This window comes from Prinia subflava, chromosome 6, assembly GCF_021018805.1.
Source record: "Prinia subflava isolate CZ2003 ecotype Zambia chromosome 6, Cam_Psub_1.2, whole genome shotgun sequence".
Lineage (NCBI taxonomy): Eukaryota > Metazoa > Chordata > Aves > Passeriformes > Cisticolidae > Prinia > Prinia subflava.
Genome location: NC_086252.1, coordinates 7,921,949 through 7,934,154, shown reverse-complemented (window position 1 = coordinate 7,934,154; position 12,206 = coordinate 7,921,949). Strand labels below are relative to the sequence as shown.

General features: G+C 46.2%; 1 protein-coding gene across 1 annotated transcript in view; it reads right to left on the bottom strand.

The window, feature by feature from the left end:
- Positions 1–12,206, bottom strand: part of ABCA12 (ATP binding cassette subfamily A member 12) — a 79,313-nt gene that overhangs the window by 28,400 nt on the left and 38,707 nt on the right. Inside the window, exons 21-30 of the mRNA XM_063400098.1 lie at positions 11,551–11,641; positions 10,049–10,228; positions 8,489–8,795; positions 6,343–6,457; positions 4,703–5,032; positions 3,769–3,838; positions 3,533–3,667; positions 2,722–2,877; positions 1,813–1,990; positions 87–305 (exon numbers count right to left, since the gene is read on the bottom strand). Coding sequence (XP_063256168.1) covers positions 87–305; positions 1,813–1,990; positions 2,722–2,877; positions 3,533–3,667; positions 3,769–3,838; positions 4,703–5,032; positions 6,343–6,457; positions 8,489–8,795; positions 10,049–10,228; positions 11,551–11,641 — 1,781 coding nt within the window. The remainder of the gene's footprint in view (positions 1–86; positions 306–1,812; positions 1,991–2,721; positions 2,878–3,532; positions 3,668–3,768; positions 3,839–4,702; positions 5,033–6,342; positions 6,458–8,488; positions 8,796–10,048; positions 10,229–11,550; positions 11,642–12,206) is intronic.

Genomic DNA, 12,206 nt, shown 5'->3' with positions numbered 1-12,206 from the left:
TGAGCTGTGCAGGGCCACTGGCACCACCTCACAACAATTTTGACAGCCCTCTCCCTCTCCCTTCTCCCACCCTGCTACTTTTATACCTCTTCACTTCTTGGTAGAGCTCCTGCTTGCTGCAGTGAGGGACTTTGATGTAGCCATAGAGCAGCAGGTGCTCCTTGGTGGTGAGGTAGTTGAAGAGCACGTTGTGCTGCATGCACACGCCCATGTTCTTCCTGATCACCTCCTGGTCAGTCCTGATGTCTTTGCCGTACACAAAGATGGTGCCTGATGACGTGGGGAACAACCCAGTCAAAATAGATCTGAGGGAAAAGGAAAGAGAAAGGGGGAGTTAGAGAAAGGAGGAAGCCATGGGGAATTATTTTCATGTGGCCCTGTAGCTGTCACCACTTCCAAGGTTTCCTTGTACCCCCCTCCCACTCCTTCCAGCCCACCAGTGTGTCCTGCTGCCCAGCCATGCTCTGGCAGAGCAGAGGCCAATTAACATCCATGGACATCCCCCTGTGGGATTGCAAGGGCAAGCTCCAAGTTAACCCTGGCTACTCTCACCTCTGCTTTTACCCGCTTCAGCCTCCCTCTCCCCAGGTCAGAGCACATCCCACACACTCAGGAATGCCCTTGACTTCCAGCTGAATTACTGGGAATTCATACCGTGCAGTTACTCTTTATTCTCTGAGGTTTGCCTGGAGTGTCCAGGCAGCCTCATATTGTAACCACAGCTGAGACTGAAAACCACCTCTTCATCTGACTGATCACAGCAGAGCATGCAAGCCTGATTTCACTGCCATTATTCATGAGAAATGGGAGAGGACTTCTGGATGAGGCACCTCACAGTGGGCAGCACTTTTCATCTCGTTCAAGCAAATAATCACCCACCAAGCTAGGGCTGAGTCAAACTCCCTCTGCTCAGAATAACTACTTGCACATAACAGCTCATTTTTGGTGCTGTCCTGCAGGGACTAAAGGGAGAAGATGCATCTCAGACCGCCCTTCACCTTCACAGAGTTTTTCACTCTCCTGGGACTTTTAGCCATCATTAAAAAGCAGTAACTTGTGACCTTACTCGGGGCTTGAAGCCTGCGCTAAGTTTCAGGAAGGTTTTTCTACTTTTCTGCATATCACCTTTGCTACGCTTTGCAAACAGAATATGAGGTGAATTGATAATAAGCTGAGGTGAAGCACACATCTGTCTTACTGGTTTTGGCTCTTGTAAGGCTTCTATTTATCAGCTTAATGTTGCTTTCAGAGATATGCACATATATATCAGTGGAGAAATCAAGTTCTACAGGTCTGTTTTAGTGCTGTTATCTAGCAAGTCAAATAATAATTTATAAACAGCAAGGCTGAAAGGCCAATGCATTAATCCCCTGCCATTCCAGCCCAGGCAGCACATGACTCTGTACAGCTGAAGTGTATCTTTATTAAGTTTTCTTGCTAGTATCACTCCAGCTTTGGTGTGTGCACAAGCTCCCCAGAGCTTCCAGAACAACCTAATCCCGGGCCATGGAACAAAACATCTGAACAGCTGCTGTGCTGTGCATCACAGGTATCTCACCAGATTAAAAAGCATGGTCCTAAGCAGAAAAAAGACCTTTTAGAACCTAAAGAGTTCCAACAGATGAAGGAACTGCTGAGGTCCTCCACGAACAAGGTGGAACTAGATGAGGGATTTGGCCTAGTGAAGCACCTTCCTCAGTCTCCCACTGATGTACAGCCCCTCTTGCCCTGTCACTCACCCAACCACACCCCTCGAAATAGCACTCAAAATAGCAAAAAAGATAACAAAGAGCTGCTTTAAAGGATACACACATGGTTGTGGTTTTCCCAGCTCCGTTGTGTCCAAGCAGGGCAGTGATATTCCCTTCATAAAAGTTGAGGCTGAGGTTGTCCACTGCAGCTTTGGATCCATAAACCTTTGTTATGCCGTGGAGGGAGACTCCCAAGGGGAGGTCAGTGGGCTCTGGTTCCACATGAGGGTGGGGGGCACCTTTGACACCAAAGAGAAGGGTCAGGGACAGTTCCTGCAGGGCAGCAGGTGTTGTGCTGCTTCTCTCACCTCAGAGAAAACCAAAATACAGCAAAGGCAGGTGCCTTTCAGCCAAGAATATTGAGAACATGTCGCTGAATCTGTATCATTTTGAGCTCTCTGGGATTTTCCTTTTTACTTCTGAAGCGTCTAATAATTCCTGACAACAGGCATTAATCACTTCTGAAAAGATCCCATATTTAGGTGTTTCAGAGCACCTAACTTTATTTATACTAAACAAGCATAGAAAATTAGAGGACATGAAGCAAAACTACAGAGTTATTTTCAGTTAGTGGAACCAGCAAGCTTTTATGTGTGATCTCAACATTTTACAGGCTAAATTTTTAAAGAGATAAGCAAAGAACCACACATGCCCTTTGCCAGGTGGAAACCTGTATTTGCTTGCCCATAGAAAAGTGTATTTCTACACAGAGAGACAGGCATGGAAGGAAACTGCCCAAATAAACACAAATATCCAAGTGAAAATCAGTGCTGACTCTCCACAACAAATAGGAAGAAGGAATATAATTTAAGGGCCAAATCTCCATCCATGTGAATACTAGCCTTCAATTTTTCCTGTGCTTCAAAATAACAATCAATGGTGTTTTCTGAGCAGGGCGCCCCTTTACAAATTTGGCTTTGTTTACCCAAAATAGAAGTTATTATTGCTCCTGCATCTAGTATCTACTTACATATCTTATTGGGGAGGGTTACTTCTTTCCTTAACATCAGCTTGGAGAAGAGCAGGCCTCTCTGTTTCTCATTCCAGAAGGGCAGGTAGCTGTTGTACTCGATCCAGTAAGATGGGAGCAGTGGGAAGTACCAGGGAGCAGCCATGCCATATCTACCTGCAGGAACAGGAGTCTCGTTCAGGTATCTGTTCCTCACAAAGTGCCACTCTTGGGGTGCACTCAAAATAGCAAAAATTAACTTCACAGAGCTTTCTTGATATGCTCATGCACTACCAGGACTTGGTAGAGACTTTTTCTGATTGGCACAAAAGGAAGCACTCGCTAATTTGTTATTCTGAGTAACTCCATAGCTGGAGGGCAGGAGAACTTTACATTTTCCACTGGGTAGATTTCAGTATGCCAGTGGACTGCTTCATTAGGTGGGGAAGAAAAGGAAAAGACAAATGTACTGGCTCTTGCCCAAGGCAGGAATTACTTTTTGAAACCAAATGATGTAAGTGAGACAGCTCAAAATCACTCAGCTGACAAATGCAGTCTAACACGCTCCACTCTCACCCACCAGACTGCAATCACGCCCTCCTGTGTCCTTGGCTCCAGCTTCTTCAGGAGACCCACCCATGTGACAGAAACTCTAATTGTCCCTTGCTCTGCTCTCTCTCAGTGCCATTAATAGGCTCAGGCATGCACAAAGTCGTGCTCCCTTTGGTCTGGGGCAGAGTGTGTGCACTGTCCCACTGCCTTGGCCAGCTCTGTGCTCACTGCTCTCCAAAAGAGATGCTACAGCAGCACCCTCAATGCTTTGCATCCTTACCTGGGAAAACATTCCTTATGTACCAGCCCAGGATGAAGTAAATGAAGGAGTCTATCAGAATGAGCCAGCACATCCAGCCGAAGGAAGTGTTGTCTCCAATCATTGGGGACTTGTACATGTTGTCCCACTGCAGCCCTGCAGAGAGGGAATGAGAAATACAATCAGAACCCATCCCAGCCAGTGAGGTATCATCTCCAGGAGAGCTCAAAGCCTGGCTTTGCCTGCCATGAACTCACCTATGCCCTGTGCCTCGTAGCGAGCGATGTACTGGCTTGCGTAACTGAAGGCAGTTGGAGACAACAGACTCTGGGGAATAAACACAATTGAAAACAAGAAACAGGTGAATTAATCTCAAAGAGAAGGAGGTCAGTCAACCATCAGGTACCTCATTGGGTTATTCCAATAGCCAGAAAAATGAGTGTTGGGTTTGTTTTTTTTGTTCCCAGCAGTCACAAGGAGCACTGGGCCAGGCCTGTGATGGGAAGTGCTACCTGGTGACAGGCTGAAATGTCTCCTTAGAGCTTGACTTTCTTCTGCTTCCACACCCAGGATGCAACTTCCTCCCTCACACAGGGCTTTATTTATTTTGAAATACAGCAGTGCTTGAGAATTACCTCATGGAGCCATGTGGTTCTTTTACCACCTGCTTTAATAGATGTCATTTCCTGAATTCGGTGACTCAAAGAAAACGAGTCTGGCTTCTGGAACCTAACACCTGCCTACTCTGCCCCTTGGTAAGAAACAAGGCTTTACATCTACTGCCACGTGTAGGGATTTGAGACACAGCAAGCCAAAGGACGACCTGAGGCAGCAATGGGCAGAGCCCGCCCTGCTACCCAAACCTGAGACACCCTGGTTTTTCAGTGGGTGAAAGCAGCCTGTTTTCCTTTGCAATTCCAAAGGGGAAAGTACAGAGCTCAAACTACTGTGATTCAGCTGGCAGGTGGGGACTCACAAAAATTCCACAAGCAGTGCCTTCAGTCACGGGACACAGCTAATTCCAGGTGTCCCTCAAAAAGGCCATGGCCTTTCCTACGGCGCCTGTCCCCACCCACTGATGGGATTGAGAAAAGCTCCCAACTCCAGGGTGTTTGGGACACAGCAGGAGCTGGAGGGTACTGAGTGTCTGCCCCCACACAGTGCCTGCAAATGTGCAGAAGCAGAACTCACCAGGAGGCTCTTGACAGAGAAGCTCAAGTGGTTCTCGATGACGAGCAGCACGATGAAGGGGAAGAAGGTGAGGATGTACACGAGGCTGCCCACCAGGGCCGCGATGTTGGTGTTGTTGAAGAAGACGCTGATGAAGTAGCTCATGGCAATGATGGACAGGCTGTAGTCCATCAGGTACAGGAACAGGAGCGCTGTGTCTGTTTTGGGAAGGATCTCACCCACTTTCAGAACGACAATGAGGAAGGTGACGGTGATCAGGAGGAAGATGGCACACTCGATGAACCAGGCGATGAAATGGCTGCTGGCGTTGACACCCATCATCTTCATGTACTGCAGAGGGGAAGGTAAAAATAACAGTCACAAGTGGCAGGTGAGAGAAATGAAGAGATCTTTCTACTAATAGGTTTCTTTTTCCAGCTTCTGGACAGAGCCTGCCACCAGACCATGCTTGCTCTGTCCAGGGATAAACCACGCACTCCCTTTTCAGGAATGCCCAAGGTTTGCAAAGAAGTCTGTTGGAAAACAACAGCCCAGACAGGACCTGCAAGGATCAAGTGTCACAGCCCACAAGCTCCAAAGCAGCTTCTGGCCTCAGATTTGTAAGTTTTCTAAAGCCTTTTGGTTATTTTTTAAATAATGATAATTGACCCAGTGGCTTAAGCTTAAAAGCTCTCAAATATCTTTGAAACCAGACCTTTCTCACACAACCCCAAGACAACAAACAGCTCAATTACTATGGTTACAAGGAAGAGATATTTATTTATATTATCTGCTGATGAATTCCCCACACTTGCATAAAGCTGTAAATTTGTATTGATAAATCCAGAAGAAACTACAGGTGCTGGTGTCTTCTTGTGGATTATTACACAGCTAAAAGGATTAGTGATGCCCTGGTCTTTGGAGACAGTGAAAATGGTTGCCTAAATTAGAGTAGGGGGCTGCCAGGGAGCACAGACTGGGGTTCATTCATTTTCCACCTCATCACAGGTCAGAGTGTCCTTTCTTGGAAGTGTTTTTGGTGAATCAGTATTTGTTTCCATGGTGTTGGATAAAAAACAAATCTGCTCAAAGCTTTTGTTGCTTGCTGAAGCTTAGTTTGACAAAAGTTCTGTGCTGTTCATCTCTGTCGACAGTGATCACACTGAAAACCTGAATTAATTTAATAAATTCCCAATGTCTCAATGTCATTTCTTTTCCAACAGGCAACCTGAATGAAGAACTTCATTTCAAAGGAGCTGATGTAATATGTAGCACCTTCTGAAATATTAAGTATAATAACTTCAAGGATAGGAAATAAGTCACTTTTCATGTCTTTGTCCCCAGTAGGTATGACTCAAAGTCAATTTTTAGAGAGCATTAAATCTTCAGAAACCCTGTAATTTTGTGAGGTGCCCATGTTTCCTGTGTTCAGCACTGCAAAGCAATATTCCCTCCACTTGAAGGGCAAACACCCTGCATTTCCACGGCTTTGAGCTTGGTTATAATGTCAGAATTCACACACTGCAGGTCAAACAATAGGTATCTGGAATATTTTCCTTAATGCTTGTTTTGCTCCATTTAATATTGAACATCAGACACACTAACCACGAGAAAGGAAAATCTGTTTATAATTCTGCACGCCCCAGAAAGTTTCCTCGTACCTCATAAAGCCTCAGATCTTTCTCCTGAACAAGTGTTTTAACAAAATCAGCTATAAACAGCACCCAGGCAGCCATCAGAGCAAATGGAAGAGAGTAGGTCACGCTGGTTAAGAACCTGTAAAAGGCAAAAGCAGGCTTCAGCTGAATACCAAATGTTCTGGGGATTAAGGCTTTATACAAGAATATATTTTTCAGAACAATACTCTGGCACAGGAAAAGACATGCTTATATTTCAAAATGTGGAGTAAAATTAATAATTACAAAAAAAAAAAAAAGGACTCCTTTGCCATTGCATTGGGTTTTCTATTCACCAAACTCCTGAGTGCTCAGAATCTTTTCTTTTTTTTTAAGCTGCAGAGGGATTTCCTTGCTCAGCAGCACCACTGGCAGGAGCAGGAAGTGCCATGGGCAGTGGCATCTCCTGGTTTTTTGATGGGCTGCATTCCCTTTGGAATCAGCACAGCAAGCAGCCACAATTCCCATAATATCAGCTGTGTGCACAGATATAATGGCCAAATTTCATGATCAGGCCATGTTTCCTGGTGTTGGAGTCTGCATGTGGGTGTTTTCCTACAGATTATCCTAGCACCTCACAGGACAGGCAGACCCAGGGAACATTTCTTGGCTCCTCATTTTAATTAAAACCTTCTTCCAGGGCCAAATGTGTGCAGAAAAAAATCCAACAACAATGGCCAACAATAAATTTCTCCTTTTGCAATAAAAAGCAAGTTTTTGCAGCAGGAGATCCCCTTCACTGCATCTGCAGGGCTTATGCTTTCCTCCTTAATTTCTAAACCTTAAAACCCATAATCAGTGTTATTCCTGGAATAATGTACAATAACAGTGAGAAATGAACATTACATTGGTTTTTAATATTATTTTTTTTACCTGCAAAGCTGAAAATTTCCTATAAACCAGGAAATGCTTTTTAGGAAATGCTTCCATGCAAATGAAGCCTTATTTATCAAGGACCAGGAAAGGCTCCTAAAAATTCAGCATAGCCCAACACCTTTTGTGTACTGGTTTTTATATATATATATATATATATATATATATATAAACCCCTTTTCTCTACAGGATGATAACTGTGCAGTAACAATCCATAAGCAGACATTTTGTGATGACTTCTGCTGGACGCAAATCCAAAGCCTTGAGGTGTTTTAATAATTGAGCAAACACGTCCCTCTGAACCCGGGCTGGGGAGGGGAACCCAAAGGCAAGTGGTTTTCCCAGCAGCTCAAGAAGAAAAAGGAGCAGACAGCACTGGAGTCAGTGCTTCCAGCAGCCAGTTCATCACTGTACAAAACTCCCTCTCTGCAGTAAGGCAGGAATTTGCTGCAGAATTGGGTCTGGATGCTTCCTGCCTGTGTCCTGGCGGGCGCCTCCCATGCTGCTGCTCTGAGGAGAGGTTAAAGGTCCCCAGCTCTCTCCAGTGGCAGCTGACACAGGAGATGAACAGGTCTGCTGTGGCTCCTAAATGGTATCTTATAGCTCCCCAAAAATCTTTTGGCTCATAGAGCTGGCATGGAGGTTTTTCAGTAGGAAAAGCTCCCTGGTCCAGGCTATCCTTTTGCTCCAAGGGAGACCCTCAGTCAGGGCACAGTGACCCCCACATCTATCAAAACTTCTTGCTGAACATCCTCCAGGGCTCCCTGATGGACACTGAAATCTCTGCCCTGTGTGTTTTCCACTCAGTTTGCCCACTGTAAAGCTCCTAAACCTAGGCACCTTTTTTCCCCCAATAAATCCACTTTCTAAGTGCTGCATTGTCTGCGTGTGAACACCTGCAGAACAAGCCAAGACTTGTATTTAACCCAAGTTCTGCCAACTTTCAACCCCACTATGTGTAGTGAAACAGGGACAGGGAGTTTTACCTGCTTTAAAACCTACAGTTACCACCACAATCCAGGTATAAAAAGAGCACTGAAAACAAAAGATTAGGCAAACTAACCGAACCATCTTGGAGTAAAAAATTCCCTCTTTTTTTCAACCCCTTGAGAAAAACCCCCAACTGAACAGAATTAAATTATTTTTATGCTACGTGAGCATGGTATTAAGGAAACCACATCAGCACAGCTGATGAAGTCCACCAGTCAGACAAGACGAGCTGACACAAAACACGAAGGTGAAAGCCACCCAAACTCACATATCCTTGTTGTAGCAGGGGTAAGGCATGGCCTGGACCTGCACAGCGATCTCCTCTGGTTTCTTGCCAGTCTGCAGCTCAATGATGGCCCTCTCGATGCTGTCCTGGATGTAGATAAAGGCGCGGCTGTAGATCTGGCTCTGGGAGGTGGAGTTGTGCGGGCCCACGGTCCAGATGCGCTCCCGGATCCTGTTGGTGGTTTGGGTGATCCTGCTGCTCATTCGGATCGTGTAGTTGAGCACAGGAGGGAGGGACAGGCCCCCCTGGGTGGAGCGGCCAGGGATTGAAGGCAGCTTGAAAATGATGCCTGGGAAAAGAAAGGGAAAAGGCTTTTCTTTGGAGGAGACAGCTCAGGAGCAGCACACACAGATACAGAGGAGCTCCTCGTTTTTATGAGGCTTCCTCACAGATTTTCTATCCAGAACATTTTTCCTGGTTATTCCATATATAAGACATAGGATAGAACGGAGGAAAAGCAGAGAAGAAAACTGCTACTATATATGCTACTGCTACAAATATTACCAAGGTTTGAAGTTCCATGAGAAGCAGAGGTTTCTATCTACCTCTGACTTATGAATTATAAAACCAAACAGGTCACAGGATTTATGAGCAAATCCTAACTGAGGGCCTTGTTTAAATATTAAGATGTATTGATGATACCAAGGTAAGTTCCTATTTCCTGCTCCCTCCACTCCTCTCTGCAGTCTGATCCCACAATCCAATCCCACAAATGTGAAAAGTGTGACTGGGAAGACTCAGTACACCATTATGGTGCTTGGCTGGAATAGCTCAAGTGATTTATGACCTTCTAATAAATTGAATTGTCTCATAGTTGGACTCGAGGATCTTAAAGGTCTTTCCCAACCTGAATGATTCTGTGATACCTTTCTTGATTAAAGCACCTTTTCCCGTGGGAGCTCGAAAGAAAGTGGCTGCACAAAGATCACCTTGGGGCAGTGGGATTTTATTCAAACTGAGAATTAACCAAGAGAAATCACCAGCTGACCACAGACAGTGGAGGTGTAATGTTGGATTATCCTTTTTTTCTGACCTAGAGACGGGGCTCCTGGGTGGCATTTTAAAGACCTTTATTCCATTTGCAGTCTCATGGGAAGGGTGAGATGGTACAGATACTACAATTCACACCATCAAAATCAGAAGCTAAACTATTTTCTAATTACAATACATTATAAGTGTTTTAGGCCTATCAGCTTTTGCCACACAATGCTGCTAATGCCTTTTAAGCCAATTATCTAAAAATACCCCTCATGGGTCCTACTACAATACATCTTTCATAGCTCTATTTCTCCAAAATATCTGGTCTATTTGTAAGGTCATCATTTGAGACTTGTTTCTAGTTTTATTTCTCTCTCAACAATGTCTGTCCTATCCCATGGCCTCAGTGTGCAGGTCCCACACACGCTTGCTCCAAATCAACTCCAGTGTGGTGGGAGCTGCGACCACAACAGCTGCTGGTGAAAAGCCAAATATTTTACGCTGCATTCCCACACTCTGTCAGGTGAATTTACTTGACCAGGGGGACTTGGGACTGTCACATACTTGCAAAGAGCTCGTTCTTCAGGAAGAGCTCCTTAGCCACCGCTTCCATCTCATCCAAGTCCTGCACTGCCTGCACGCGGTTGAAGGAGACGCAGGAGGACACGTTCACAGCCAGGGCGGCCAAAGTGTTCAGCTGATCCACAACGTCGGCGTTGTTCTGCAGTTCCAGCCGGATGTCATCTAGGAAAAACATCCCACAGACAAACCCTCCAGCATCAGCACACCCAGCACAAAATCCACTCCATCATTCCACTCCTTCACACTGACCATGACACCAGAAAGGAGGGAAGGAAACAAACCAAAGCCCACGGTACTGGATGTGAAGTGTGAAATACATTTCTGCACTCTGCAACGCAATGAAGGCTTGCTGCTGACCCAGTTTTTATGTTAATCATTTGTAATATGCTCGTGAGTTTGCCTTTGGGAGGATGCCAGCAGTGGGATGTGACAGCCATCCCAAATCAGAAGGCCCCACTAGGCTGCTGAGGCTTTCGTGGTGCTCACCATTCCTTCCACACCCTCTGGTTCAGGATGTAATCAACTCTCCTGTTGAGCTGCCGTGTCTCGGGGGAGGACGTGCTTTATCCAAGCACATCAAGGCAGAGCTGTGTGTGCCGTGCTGATGTGTGGACTGAACCTGCTGCTGCAGTTAATAAAGATGCTGCTGTTTGCTGGCAGGTTTCAAAGGTGGCTGCATAATGCAAGGTAACTAATATGGAACAGCTGCTGCAGGCACCGTGGCTTTACCGGGAGTTAAGGCAGGAGTTGTTGCTCATGAATAACACAGGGGTCATCACCAACTGCATGCAAATGCCTGCAGCAGACCACAGTCACTCCTGGCTGCTGCTGGGCCTCGCTGGCACAGTCCAGACTGATGGTGACACTCCTGGCCACTCACTGCAAACGCAGCTCGGGACAGCGAGGCCAGGCAGGGAGGGACTGTGATCCCCATGCTGTACCCACCACCACTGCTGCTGGTGATTCTCACAGTGCACGGCAGCAAAGGTCACCCTGAAGGGCCTTGCAAACCCACCAGAGACCTGCAAACTGCAGCACAGCATCCCCTGCATTGATGCCTCTGGTTCCATCGGCCTGGGTGCATTTATCTGACCTCTGGCTTTTCTGCCCTAGAGAACTTTTCATCTGAACCTCGCCGCCATGCAAGGGAGCTCTCCTCAACACTTTGCAGCAGTCCCAGGTAGCTCATTTGAAGTCATAATTACAGCTAAACAGTGTCCTCCAGTGGCCACACACCGCGGCAAAGCCTCCCATCCCTCCACCCCTTAACACCCAGGAGAAACATCTCCTCCCACCAGCACTTTGCTCTCTAAGAGTCTTTTCCCTGGAAGATCTCTGGATCACAGCTGGGATCGCCTTGCCCTGGAGCCTCCAACATGGGCCAGAGAAGAGCAGACCAGGGGATGGCTGGAGCTGGCTGACTCTGGAGCTCCCAGACCTGGAGCACAAGGAAGGAAGAGGGCAGCACATCTGGACACACTTACCCAGTTCATTTATCTGACTCAGGAGCTCAGCTGCATCCAAATCCACCATCAGCTTGATAAAAACCTGCACGAAGGGATTCTGCAGGGCATTCTATCAAACAAGCAGGAAAAGAAAAAGGCATCAATTTAACCAAAGGCCTCCTGAGCTCACTGTGTGCTTCTAAACTTCAACAGAGCAGCTGCCTTCACTGAGCACTTGTGCAGCCTCCTCCCCACTCCCCTCACTCTGAAATGCCAGCAATGAGGATGTCAGAGCTCTCTGGAAGTCTCAGCTCTCTGAGTCCAAGGCAGTGCTTCTCTGAGTCAAGGAAAGATGCCTGCTGAGTCTCCACCAGGCACTGGAGTCCCATCAAAAACATCATGGATAATTTTAGTTATTCTAGAAGCAAATGGCCCTTGTGTCTATTTTAAGTCCCGTGAACACAGCCAGTGAACAATGTGTAGGCAACCAAAACTCAACTTGGAGATCAGCACAGGTTTTTGTTTGGCTGAAAATGTCACTATTCCACCAATGACTCCAATCAGCAGAGAATATTTAATTTCACTTTTGCAAAATCCACTCTGGATCTTCTCTTGGTGCCATGGAAATTAGAGTGAATTCTAGCCCCTAAAATTAACTGCTAATGCTTTTGGGTTCCAGGGATCTCGTTTTTGGA